At 67.6% G+C, this 13,198-nt stretch overlaps 1 protein-coding gene across 1 annotated transcript in view; it reads left to right on the plus strand.

The window, feature by feature from the left end:
* KCNT1 (potassium sodium-activated channel subfamily T member 1) overlaps window positions 1–13,198 on the plus strand; it is a 70,466-nt gene that overhangs the window by 34,984 nt on the left and 22,284 nt on the right. The window contains exons 3-11 of the mRNA XM_079926727.1: window positions 4,647–4,726; window positions 5,220–5,319; window positions 8,789–8,845; window positions 10,182–10,230; window positions 10,310–10,369; window positions 10,536–10,610; window positions 10,677–10,760; window positions 11,475–11,569; window positions 12,480–12,660. Coding sequence (XP_079782853.1) covers window positions 4,647–4,726; window positions 5,220–5,319; window positions 8,789–8,845; window positions 10,182–10,230; window positions 10,310–10,369; window positions 10,536–10,610; window positions 10,677–10,760; window positions 11,475–11,569; window positions 12,480–12,660 — 781 coding nt within the window. The remainder of the gene's footprint in view (window positions 1–4,646; window positions 4,727–5,219; window positions 5,320–8,788; window positions 8,846–10,181; window positions 10,231–10,309; window positions 10,370–10,535; window positions 10,611–10,676; window positions 10,761–11,474; window positions 11,570–12,479; window positions 12,661–13,198) is intronic.

Below are 13,198 nucleotides of genomic sequence, written 5' to 3' on the forward strand. Positions count from 1 at the left end.
TGCAGCTGGGGCAGAGCAGCCCATCCGCCTGAGGGCCCCACCTCCAAACCCAACCCAGCCCGGCTCCTTGCCCGCCCACCCTGGGACCTGCCACTGCCCGGGAGCAGGGCGGGTCAGGGGCTCTGCCCGTTCGCAGAGTAGCCGCGGCCTCGGCCTTGGCAGTTGGGCCCCGGCCCTGCTCTTCCATCTCGCCCGGGGCTCCGTGGCCTCCTGCGTGGAGCTCCCGGGCACCTGCTGGAGAGCCACCGGCACACAGCAGTAGACCGGGAAGAAGGCTGCCAGACGTCGGCCCCTTGTGAGTTCAAGGCTGGCACGACCGGGCGGGTGGGCCTCCCCACAGCCGTGTGCCTGGTGTCCCGCCGGGACCGGCCGCCCGGCCCTGCGTTTGCCGCTTCCCGGCACAGGCCATCTGTGCCAGAGCTCCCTGCCGGGAATCCCTGGAAGGCCACGCCCGCAGCCTGCCGGTCAGCTGCCGGTCAGCAGGGAGAGCTGCAGCCCCTTCTTCCACCTGCCCTCGCCTGGCAGGTCCGGTCCTGGTTGGGGGGGGGGGGGGGTGGAGTTCAAGCTGCTCTGCCGGCACGAGGGGGCGTCCTCTGGGCCACCCCAGCGTGGGCAAGGCCCTGCACACCGGCAGTGAACGCAAGCCGACTGGGGATGGGCCACGGCCGCCTGCTGGGACCTGACTCCTACGCCCCTGAAACTCGGAGACCCAGGGAGTCCAGAGCCCTGTCTCCTCTGACCACTGGGTGACCTGAGGCAGCGTCCAGCCTGGGTGGGCCTCAGTTTCCATGTGTGTAGGGACGGGGCTGGCAGGACCCCTCCGAGAAGCCCTGTGGCCGGGCTTGGGGACATGGCCCTCCAGCTGCCTGGCCTGGACTGCCGTCCTCGCCAGCCTGAGAGCTGCTCACTCCATGGCGGATGGAAGGGAGCAGGGCTCAGGACTGTCCCGGGACAGGGAGTGGGTTTGGCCTGTCCAGTCCTCGGGGCTTATGGCCGAACCGCAGGGGGTACCCCAGGGACCGTCTGGGGCTGGGGCTCTCAGAAGCCTCGGGGCCCCGTGACCAGGCCTGCCCAGTGCCGCAGACCTTCCTGCACCCCGGGCAGCGGGCAGCAGGGGCCCCGCGGTGCGCCCAGGCCTCCCCGCCGGGCGTCCTGCCGAAGGAGCAGGTGAATGCATGCGAGCGGGTGCAGACGGAGTGGACCCCTTGTCTGCCCTCGCCCGGCTCTCGAGCTGTTTGCCGGGCTGTCGCCCTGTGAGCTCGTAGCCGGCTCCTGGCTCTGGACCCCCACGGAGCCCTCCCCCGCTCCCCAGAGCAGCTTCCTGTGGGCCTGGGCACTGGCTCCACCATGGGGCCGCCACAGGGCCTCAAGCCACAGCTGGTGGCCGGCAGCCATACACGTGGGTCTATGGCACGGGCCGTCTCTCCTGGGTGATGTGAGTGGTGGGTGTGGACCAAAGTCAGGCTCAGAGCAGGTCCAGCCCCGATCGCTCGCACCGAGCTGGTGGGCGCCGGGCCTCGGCCACGGGCGTGGCCGTCTCTCACTTCATCCTCTCTCTGAAAACCAACACCTACCTGGACTTTACGAGGGAGGACCTGAGGCACAGAGAGGACCGTGTTAACTTCTCCACGGTCGCGGCAGCCCTGCCAGGCTCCCTCCGGATGCCCGTGGCAGCCGCCCGAGCCCCAGGTGAGGCGGCCGAGGCTCAGACAGGTGGGGCCACCTGTCTGAGTGGGAGGGGCGGGGCTCTGCCAGGCCAGACGGTCCGTGACCCCGGCATGGCCGCATCCCCCAGCAACTTGCGGAGCCAAGAGCACATCCTGCAGCTGAATCACACCCGTTGCACCCGCACTTCAGAGTAAATGGGAAGCTTGTAACTTACTTTCTGTGGTGGGAGAAGTGGGCAGCCACAGCTCGTGAAAAATTAAAAGCGGACGCGGCTCCGTGGATTTCCCCGGGCACCCAGGCTCGACCTCCCGGGGCCGAGTCTTCGCCGGGCTCCGCCGCCCCCCACCCCTTTCTCTCCTCCCGCGTGGAGAGCGCCCGGGGCCGGGGGGGCCTGTGCAGATGGGTGTCCACAGCCGCCCGGGCAGGGGGCTGACGGGTTCCATGTCTGAGGCGTGACCAGTCCTGGTTGGCAGTCCTGACCCCTGGGCCTGGGCGGGGACTTGCGGGGGCCGCCGTGAGAGGCATGCGGGCTGGGGGCGTGGTGCACGGGGGGGGCAGGTCCCCGGGAGGCTGAGGAGGAAGGAGGGAGACTCGGCCACCAGCCATGCGCACCCGCCACGTGGGCCGAGCTGGACCTTGCTGGCCAGATGAGGGCCAGGAAGGGGGTACCCAAGTGGAGGGGCACAAGGGCTGGGGACCCCTCCTTGAGGCTTCTCTGTGCAGGGCAGGACGGTGGGGGAGTGTTCTCTCGGGACACGTGGGCACCGCCGAGGGGCGTCTGCCCCCTGACTTGGCCCAGGCCCAGCCTGGCTTGTCTGAGTTGCTCCTTCAGAGAGAAGGCATTTGACCAACTCCCCAGAGGGACCCTCGGATTCCCGTGACCCGGCTCTGGGTAGCACCTGCAGAGGAGGTTGGGGTTCAGGTCCAGTGGGGTGTGCTGGGGTGCAGTGTACAGTGGATGCGTTGGGGTACAGTAGGGTATCCTGGGGTGTAGCGTGCAGTGGGGTACACAGATATACTGGAGTACAGTGGGTGTACCAAGGTACAGCGTACGCTGAGATGTGCTGGGGTGCAGTGTACGCCGGGTGCACTGGGGTACAGTGGTGTGCACGGGGCTATACTGGGACATGAGGAGCGTGCTGAGCTGCTGCGTACAGTGGGTGCGCTAGGAGCAGTGGGGTACGCAGAGATGTGCTGGGGTACAGTGGGTGCGCTAGGTGCAGTGGGGTACGCAGAGATGTGCTGGAGTACGGTGGGTATATTGGGATGTTGTGTGCAGTGGGGTGCGTTGGGTACAGTGTGCAGTGGGGTGTCCTGGGGTGCTGACCGCCCTGCACCAGGACCTGAGAGTGGGGAAGGGCCCACGCCACCAGCTCCTCCCCCTGGGCCCTTCTTGGGCCTTTGACCAGTGGGGGCCGCTGTGGTCAGGCCAGGGCCCCCGACCTGGCAAAGGTCAGGGAGGTGCTGGGGCTCTGCCCCAGTCCCCTCCCGTGGGCCCATCACCAGGGGAGGTCCAGACGGCTGCTGCCAACACCAGGTATCACACACTATGCCTAGAACAGGCTTGAGGAAACACTTCTTGGAGATGCTGGGGCAGCCAGCCGCGGGCAGAGCAGCGCCATTGAACTTTCAAGGTGACAGCGGCATGAATTTCTGCATCGATAGGAGCTGGAGCCTGGTCAGAGGGGGAGAACGTTCACAGCCCTCCACCCTGGTGGACGACGACAGGGAGGTAGGGGTGGGGAGCAGGGACCTGGGCCAGCGTGCGCCTCACCTCTGCCTGTGGACCACTGTCCTGCATCCCATCTGCTCAACCGCCACCTCCTACATGCAGCCCTCCAGGGTGCCTCTGGGTAGCACTACTCTGCCTTCAGGGTGCTCAGTCCCTCTGCCTCCTGTGTCACGGTCTTCACACAGAGTGTGCCTGAGCAGCTGCCTCACCTGGACAGTCTTATCGCACCCACACAACATCCCTGAGGGTGGCGGGGCCGCCTCTACCTGACATCTGGGTGAGGGGAGGCACAGGGCATGGCATCTGGACCAGGCGTTTCCGGGCTCTTGGTGCCTCTATCTGGTCAGGGGGTGAGGACTGGCCACAGTGATGCCCATGGGCTGCTTGTGGGGTCCTGACCTGCCAGTGGGGCAGATGCAGCTTGGAACGGAGGCCGTGTGGCAGATGCCAGGTGCTAACCCAGAGCAAGGCAGCCCCGCCCCAGGGCCCCCACCCGGCAAGGGAGAAGCGGGGCTGGACCATTCCCACCGCGGGAACCTGGCTACAGGGTCGTTGTCGTGCTGTCAACACTGGAGTTTCCGTTATGGTGGAACGTTAAGCCCTCGCCTAGCCAGCATGCCGGCCACAGCGGGCTCGCGGCCGAGGCGGGGGCAGCGGCCCGTGGCCTCCGGGTCCCACGTTACCCTAGTGACGAGACGGGCCATCCCCACCCCCTGCCTCCTCGTTCGACAGCAAAATCCTGCCAGTCCGTGTGGTCTGTTCCCAGGATGCTGGGAGCCCGGGTAGGGGCTCAGGGCATCTGGGGGTCATCCAGGGAGGGGGCCCACTGCCAGCCTGTTTGCCTCGACCATCCCGCGGGCTGCAGCGAGTCTCCAGGCTCAACCACCAGGGGCCTCCAGATAAAGCAGCTGACCATTGGCTTCTGGAACATTCTATACTAATGATACGGCATGTTTGGAGCCAAGGGCCACACAGGCCACATGTAATCCTCGTGGCCGCCGTGACAGCCCAGGCTGGGGGCCTGTGAGCATACGCCTCTGCGGGGCCTGGAGGTCCCTGGGCACTGAGAAGGCGGCAGCCGGTGGGCAGGTCCGCTGGGGGCACGTGGGGATGTGGCAACCAGGGCCTTCTGTCCGAGGTGGCAGCGCTGACCCTGCTCTGGCAGCGGGGAGGGGCCCGCCGTGTGGGGGGCTTTGGGCTGCAGCCCCCGCTGGCCCCGGGCCCACTCTTCCTGCCCGCCCCCCAGGGTCCAGGTGGAGTTCTACGTCAACGAGAACACCTTCAAGGAGAGACTTAAGCTGTTCTTCATCAAAAACCAAAGATCCAGTGAGTGGGGCCTTCAGGGTGGGGGGCAGGGCGGTGGGAGTGCCCCTCACCTCCGGCCCGCACCACGTTCCACCCTGTGGGGACCCGCCGCCCCTGGCAGCCGGGTGGCACCGTCTCAGCCCCTTCACCCCGAGGGGCTCCCTGGCCCCTCCGTGTGGCCCCACCCTCCCGCTGCGGGTACCTTCCACCTGCATCCCAGCAGGAGCTTGGCCCCCTGGGATGCAAGATGGGGTGCGGAGGTGCCCGTGGGTCCTGGTCCGTCAGTCTGTCCATTGCTCCCCTCACCCCCCCCCACCGGTGACACCAGCCCCGGGAGCCCTCTGTACCACGTCCGTGAGGCGGGACAGGGTGAAGCCTCTCAGAGGCCGGCCCAGCAGAGCCACCCCGTCAGTGCTGGCGGGGCAGCCGGTGCGGAGGCCCAGGTGCAGAGGGCGGAGTGCGGGCTGGGACGCCGGCCCGTCCGGGAGCCCTGACCACCGTCCCGCCCCCACAGGCCTGAGGATCCGGCTGCTCAACTTCTCCCTGAAGCTGCTGACCTGCCTACTCTACATTGTCCGCGTCCTGCTGGACGACCCGGCCCTGGGGATCGGATGGTGGGTGACCTGCGGGCCCGGGGCTGGGCCTTCCTGTGGGCCCTCTGCCGTTACAGAGGCCGATGGGGTCCGCACAGGGGTCCGTGCCCGGCGCCCTGTGCCCAGGGCCTTGGGGAGTCCTTCCTTCCCCACAGTACCCCTCCCCCACAGAGCCGTGGCCAGGATGCCACCCTCAGGCTCCAGCTGACCCGCCGGCTCAGCACGGGCGGAAGGTGTCCTTGTCGTGGACGACGACTGCGTTTGCAGCCACACCCGGACCTGGACAGAGCCCTCCTTGGGGGTCTGGGATGCCCCCTCCCTGCTCGCCCAGGGGTGCGCTGGGGGGTCTCAGCGAGGGGCTCTGGGTCGCTCAGCAGCTCCTGCTGGGCAGGCAGGGGTGCCAGGCCTCGGTGGGGGGAGGACGTGAGTCTCGCGGTGCAGGGCAGGGGTGTGCCTCTTTCTTGGGGCTCCACCCGGTTCCCCTTACCCCTCCCAGCCCACCTCCCCATCTGCTCCGGGAGCCTCTCTGGACTCCCTCGTACCCAGATGTGGGGTTCTGGAAGGTTCTGGAACGGTACTGCTTCCCTCTTTTGCTCTGTCTGGGGGTCTCCCCAGCTTTCTCTCCCGCCTCTGGTTGAGAGTTTCACCTCTGCTCTTGTGTTTTCTGATTTCTGAGAACGCTTCATCTCCAAGCGCCGCTCCCCCTGCAGGCGCCCTGCCATCAGCACTTCGGGTTTGTCTGAACCGCTTTCCTTTCTTACAGTTCCCCCTTCTGCTCAGTCTCTGCTCCCCCGAGCTCACGCTGAAGGGACTTCCTCAAGCGTCTGGCCACTCACACTAAGGTTGGGCTCTCGGAGGCCGAGGGCCCTGTGGTCAGGGTGTGTGGCCAGTTGGTCACCACCGTCCCCTGGGTCTGCCTGGCTCCTCAGGGCAGATCCTTCCCCTCTTCCCTGCAGGGTAAGGCCTGGCCCCTGGGCTCCTGCCCGCTGAGCTGGGAAGGAGGCCAGGGTCAAAGTTCACAGTGCAAGCTTGTAGTTACCTCCCCGCCACGTGCAGCGGGGTGGGTTCCCCAGGCCAGACCCTCACCCACTCCTGAGAACGGACCTCCTGTCTTCATCAGGAGTGCAGGAGGACAGATCCCACCGTGGTGGTTTGAGAAGGAAACCGGGGTTCTGACTCTCCAAGCACTTTCCTGGGTTCATCCCACCTTCTCCCACTCCCAGAGGCGTCTGGGACATGTGGCTTTACATTCCCACAGGGACCGGCTCTGTTGTATTCATCGCACAGCACCTGGCACATGACGGGTGGGTGGGAGAGCGAATGGATGGGTGGGGGGGTGCTGGTAGATGTATGCGTGGGATGGATGGACAGGTGGGTGGATGGATGGAGGGATGAAGAGATGGATGGATAATGGATGACTGGGTGGACGGATGAGTGGATAGAAGGAGGATGGATGGGTGGGTGGGTGGATAGAAAGGTGGATGGCGGATGAGAGGGTGTATGTGTGGATGATGTAAGGACGCTGGATGGATGGGTGGATAGATGGCGGGTGGATGGGTGGGTGGATAAATGAATGGATAGAAGGTGGATGGTGGATGAGAGAAGGGTGTATGGGTGGGTGATGTAAGGATGGTGGATGGATGTGTGGGTGGCTGGATGGGAGGGTGGCTGGGAGGGTGGCTGGATGGGAGGGTGGCTGGGAGGGTGGCTGGATGGGAGGGTGGCTGGATGGCGGGTGGCTGGATGGGAGGGTGGCTGGCTGGCTGGATGGATGGATGTGTGGGTGGACGGATGGGAGGGTGGCTGGCTGGCTGGATGGACAGATGTGTGGGTGGACGGATGGGAGGGTGGCTGGATGGGAGGGTGGCTGGATGGAGGGTGGCTGGATGGAGGGTGGCTGGATGGGAGGGTGGCTGGCTGGATGGATGGATGGATGTGTGGGTGGACGGATGGGAGGGTGGCTGGCTGGATGGATGGACAGATGTGTGGGTGGACGGATGGGAGGGTGGCTGGATGGGAGGGTGGATGGATGGGAGGGTGGATGGATGGATGGATGGATGTGTGGGTGGCTGGATGGGAGGGTGGATGGATGGGAGGGTGGCTGGATGGAGGGTGGCTGGATGGGAGGGTGGCTGGCTGGCTGGATGGATGGATGTGTGGGTGGCTGGATGGGAGGGTGGGTGGATGGATGGATGGATGTGTGGGTAGACGGATGGGAGGGTGGCTGGATGGATGTGTGGGTGGATGGATGTGTGGGTGGACGGATGGGAGGGTGGCTGGATGGAGGGTGGACGGATGGGAGGGTGGCTGGATGGAGGGTGGCTGGATGGAGGGTGGCTGGCTGGCTGGCTGGCTGGATGTGTGGGTGGCTGGATGGATGTGTGGCTGGATGGAGGGTGGCTGGATGGAGGCTGGCTGGATGGAGGCTGGCTGGATGGAGGCTGGCTGGATGGATGTGTGGCTGGCTGGCTGGATGGATGGATGGAGGGTGGCTGGATGGAGGGCGGCTGGCTGGCTGGCTGGCTGGATGTGTGGGTGGACGGATGGGAGGGTGGACGGATGGAGGGTGGCTGGATGGGAGGGTGGCTGGATGTGTGGGTGGCTGGATGGAGGGTGGACGGATGGAGGGTGGCTGGATGGGAGGGTGGCTGGATGTGTGGGTGGCTGGATGGAGGGTGGACGGATGGAGGGTGGCTGGATGGAGGGTGGCTGGATGGGTGGATAGATGGATGGATGGATGGATGGATGGATGGATGGATGGATGGCTGGATGGCTGGATGGAGGGCGGCGGGATGGAGGGGGGCTGGCGGCCGCTGTGGGCATTGAGTTTGCAACCACAGGCTCAGGCTTAGGAGGAAGTGCGTCAGTTGAGAAAAAAGGAGGAGGGAGCTGCCCGTCACCATGGGGCTCTGAGAGCGAGGTCCTGTTGGCCAGTGACCCTGGCTTTGCTTGTAATCTGGGGCAGAACTAGCGCGTCTGCCAGGCCCCGCCACCCTCCCAGTGGGCATCCAGGTGGCGTGGGGAGGCTTGTCCTCGGGAGTGACTCAGGGACCTGCGTCTCGGAGCCGGCACCACGGGGCAGGAGCTCGGCTCTTCTGCGTGTCTCGCGCACATCGCCCGGCCTTGTTTCGGCAGCTCTGGCCTCCAGGAGGCCCTGAGTGCTGCAGGGTCCGTCGCTGGCCACGCGCAGCCCTTTCTCTGCTGGCAGCCCGGGGGGAATCCCCACTCCCTCCTGGGCTCACCTCTTGTGTTCTCCTCACCCGGCCTGCCCCTCATCCGTTAGAGAGCCTCCGAGAGCGTCTGCAGGGTGCGAGCAGCTGCCTGTCCCCCAGGTGTTAGAATACAGACGCCTGTCTGAGTTGTGGGGGCCCTGGTTGGGGAGAGTGTGCCCCCCATACGCCCTAGGCCCGTGGCAACCCTGGGAAGGGTCTGGTCCCTTCGGGGGCGGTGCTGGGAGGGGCCGTGGCCGGCCAGCTCCGTCTCTCCACAGCTGGGGCTGCCCGAAGCAGAATTACACCTTCAACGAGTCGTCCTCCGAGATCAATTGGTGAGTTTGCCACCCAGCTCCCACTCAGAGGCCCAGGGCCGGGTCGGGTGGACAGAGGGTGCACTGCCCAGCCCCCCAGGATAGATGCCCAGCCGCAGCCCGTGACCCTCCTGGGACCCCCGGACCCTGGCCAAGCAGCGGGCAGTGGCGGGATGGCCCCTCAGCGTACAGCCCCTGAGGCCCGGGAGCAATCTAAGAGTGACAGCAGGGTCAGCAGCAGCCGGCCTGGCCCAGCCCTCACGGACCGTGGGTGGGAGGAGAGATGCAGTGAGGACCTGCCGGAGGGTCGATCGCTGCCTCTGCAACTCACGGCCCTTTAGCCAAAGAGAGCAGGCGCCCAGTCGGGCAGGGGGAAGTGACGCCAGAGCGGCGGGGCGCCCGGTCCACAGGCCAGCATGTGTCCCAGGGCCTTGGCCACCTTCTTGATGGAAGCTTCTCCCTCCCAGCCTCCCCACACCCAGAGCCCCCCTTTGGCCTTAGCCTGCACCTACGCCCCTCCCCTGGCACCCCCGGCCCAGCCTCGCAGAGCAGTCCTGGTACTTGGCGGCAGCAGGACCCAACGTACCAGACCTTGAGCACTGTGTCCCCAGCTCCGCAGCTTCTCCCGCTCTGGCCCGGTCGCCCTGTCCCTGGAAGGCACGCACAGCTGGGGTGGAAGGGACACGCCAGCCCCTCCCTTCACACCCGGCCCTGGAAGCCTCTCCTTTCTGGGCCTGTGCCTCGGAGTGGCGGCCAGGGCAGCTCCTGAGCCCGGGCCCAGCTCTCGTCCAAGCAGCCCTGAAGGCCCGGGGATTTCAGAGTCTGTGTCCCTCGGCCGAGGAAACAACAGCCCAACGCCTCCACTGCGGCGGGGGCCCTCCCACCCCACAGGGGCCCACGGGGGTCAGGGCCTTGGCCGTCTGGGGTCTGGCTCTGCACTGAGCACGGCCACCCGACCCCTCCTGCTGGTCTCGCCGCAGCCTTTGTCCTGGGGCTGCGTCTGGGCAGGGACACCCCCACCCAAGTCACTCCCCTCCCCTGCTGGGTTATGGACGAGGACCTGAGGTCAGAAACCGGGGAGCGTGATGGCCAGCACCCCTGCCCCTGCGGGGACGGGCGTAGGAGCCTGTCCCCGGGAGCCCAGACGAGAAGGGGAGGCCACCTGGGCCAGCTGCGGACTCTGAGCCCACGGCCCGTCCCCAGGGCAGCCCGCTTAGGCCCTGGCCTCACAGGCCCTGCCCTGGGGCCCCCTTTCCCCGGGCACCTCCCCTTCCCTCCTGCCCTCGGCCCCTCCGTCCAGCTCAAGCAGCAGCCTGCGGTCAGTAGAGGCCCAGGGCTCACCTCCCTCTCTCCCCAGGGCCCCCATCCTGTGGGTGGAGAGGAAGACGGCTCTGTGGGCCACTCAGGTGAGTGGAGGCAGCACGGCTCTGGGGGGCCCTGCCTGCCCCGGCCCCGCTCAGAGGCTCCGGCCCCTCCCCACCCCAGGTCACCGTGGCCGCCGTCAGCTTCCTGGAGACCACGCTCCTCACTTACCTCAGCTACAAAGTAAGTGCCCCCAGGCCTGGCCCTGCCCTCCCCCCGCACCCCTCCCCCCACCCCTCCCCCCGCACCCCTCCCCCCGCACCCCTCCCCCCCACGCCCCTCCCCACACACCCCTCCCTGGCCCCCTCCCCGCCCACCTGCTCTGAAGCCCACCCCCCTGGCTCCCCAGGGCAACATCTGGGAGCAGATCTTCCGCGTGGCCTTCATCCTGGAGATGATCAACACGCTGCCCTTCATCATCACGGTGGGTGAGCCGCCAGCTGGGGAAGGGGCCGCCGAGCCCGCGCCCCCTGACCTGTCTCCTCCGCAGATATTCTGGCCGCCGCTGCGGAACCTGTTCATCCCGGTGTTTCTGAACTGCTGGCTGGCCAAGCACGCCCTGGAGAACATGATTGTGAGCCGCGGGCCGGGCAGCTCTGGGCAGGGTGGGCTCCCCCCTGCCCCGCCCCTCCCCTCCCGCTTCACCTCTGCGAGGCCCCCAGGACCCCAGGGCACAGCTCGCCATGCCCTGGCCCTGTGGGGAGCTGGCCAGCTTCCTTTGGTGCCCAGGAGGCCGGGCTGACCGGTGGACAGACGTGTCTCTGTCACCACGAGATGCCCTCACACCTCCTTCCTGACCAGCCGGAGCCCCAGCCCTGATGCCCCGGGAGAGTCACCCAGGCCTGTCCCTGCCCCTGGAATCGTGGCTGGAGGAGGGAGAGGGTGAAAGTGCAAGTGAGCGCAGGCGGGGCCCCGAGACACGGGGCCACGGCAGACCCTGTGCTGAGGTCTGAGCGAGGCCCCTGTCAGCAGGCGGCGCAACGACTGTTTTCTCCCAGGGTGCCCCTCCCCAGCCCAGGCTCCCTCGGCTCACCTCCATCCCCACTGCAAAGTGAGGTGACGGCGCTGAGGTCACGGCCTCTGGCCTGCGCCCCAGGTCCTCCCCTGGCATGGCAGAGGCTGGACGGGGAGGCCGAGCGCTGAGGTCAGGTGGAGCCGCCCCCCCCCCCACCGTTCATTCATTCTCGTGCATCTGGGACGTACGGGGTGGGGTGGGGGGTGGGGGTGGGGGTGGGCCCTGGGCTCCGACCAGTCCCTGTTCTGCCCCTGATAGCGCCACTTCCCGCAGAACGACTTCCACCGAGCCATCCTGCGCACCCAGTCGGCCATGTTCAACCAGGTCCTCATCCTCTTCTGCACCCTGCTGTGCCTGGTCTTCACGGGGTGAGTCCCTGCCAGGCGGCCGCGTCGCCCAGCCCTCGCATCCGAGAAGCCGGGGTAAAGGACCAGAGGCAGCTCGGAGCTCCGGTTCCTAGGCCAGAGCTGCCGAGTCCGGCTCCTCTAGGGCCCGGAGAGATGTGGTGGAGGAGGGCACTGGCTGGGGGGACGGGGGGGACCCTCGGCTCGAGGTCCAGCCGAGAATAAGGTCTGGGAGCAGCCTGGGGGCTGGAGCAGAGAGCACGCCCCCCCGGCACGTGCCTGTGCCCTGGGCGAGGACGCGGGCAGGTCCCAAGGCCGTGTGCCTCCCCCCCCCATGCCCCCCGACACACGCAGACGCACACTCCAGCGGAGTGGGGCGGGGTGTCCGCAGGGCAGGAAGCACCGGGGTGGTCCAGCCTGCCCCCTCCCCGCAGCCAGCGCGTCCACCCTGGGGAGGGCCCCAGCACCGCTGTGTGCCGCGCCACGGTGTATGTGGGGACGGGCCACGGGGCCACGGCGGGGGAAGGACTGTCCAGCTCTAGCTGGGCAGGGGGCTGGGCGTGCCCCGCGCCGTCTGACCTCCTGGGGGAGGACGAACTCCGAGGTGGGTGGCAGGTAGGGGCTCGCAGCCTGGGCGGCCCCATCCACCTCCTCTGACCCCAGGCCCACGCTGAACCCACGCAGCGCTGTGTCTGCGCTCCCGTCCAATTTTCCAGGGGCCTCAAAGGCACCTCGGGGCAGGAAAGGAAGGCCCGGGGGGATGCGTTGGGTGTGCCAGCCCCACAGGCCAGGGTCGGGAAGCGCAGAGCTGGACCCGGGCCCAGGCTGGGGCGCCGTGTCGGCGACAGCTGACGTGCTGTCGCGGGCAGGCCCAGCCTTGCCCCAGGCGCCAGGCCGGCCAAGGCCCTGCCGCCACCCCCATCCCCGGTTCCAGGACCTGCGGCATCCAGCACCTGGAGCGTGCGGGCGGCAACCTGTCCCTGCTGACGTCCTTCTACTTCTGCATCGTCACCTTCTCCACCGTGGGCTACGGAGACGTGACGCCCAAGATCTGGCCGTCCCAGCTGCTGGTGGCCATCATGATCTGCGTGGCCCTCGTGGTGCTCCCGCTGCAGGTGTGAGCCCTGCCCGGCGGGGCCGAGAGGGGCGAGGAGGGGCGCCAGTCCTGGGAGGGGCCGCAAGGCCAAGACCCCGACGGGGACACGTGGGGCCTGCCGGGGCCTCCTGGGGGCCTGTGGCTAGCGAGGCCCGCAGCCGTCAGGACAGTGGGGGGGGCGTGCTCAGACGGCTCCCCCGGGTCCCGTGCGGAGTGTGGAGCGCGGGGGGCTGCCAGGGTGTCCCGCGGGCTGGGACAGGAGTCCTTAGCCGGGGCAGCGGCAGCAGCTGTCAGGACCCCGTGGGGCACCGCTGCTTCCCGTCGCCTGTCAGCAAGGCCAGTCTGCCGGCTGAGCCAGCCGTGTTTAGATACGACGGGTAGAGGCCTGGAGAGGGGGCCGGTGGCTGCAGGCGCCCCCAGCCCTCCAGAGGGCAGGAGAAAGCCCAGGGGACGGAGCAGGATGGACTGGGGGAAGCCAGACCCCACGGGGGACACTCAGGATTTGGAGGGACGGGGCAGGGGAGGTGCCTAACTGTGGCTGCAACGGGGGCCAGTCC

The sequence above is a fragment of the Stenella coeruleoalba genome, assembly GCF_951394435.1.
Source record: "Stenella coeruleoalba genome assembly, chromosome: 7".
Taxonomy (NCBI): Eukaryota; Metazoa; Chordata; class Mammalia; order Artiodactyla; family Delphinidae; genus Stenella; species Stenella coeruleoalba.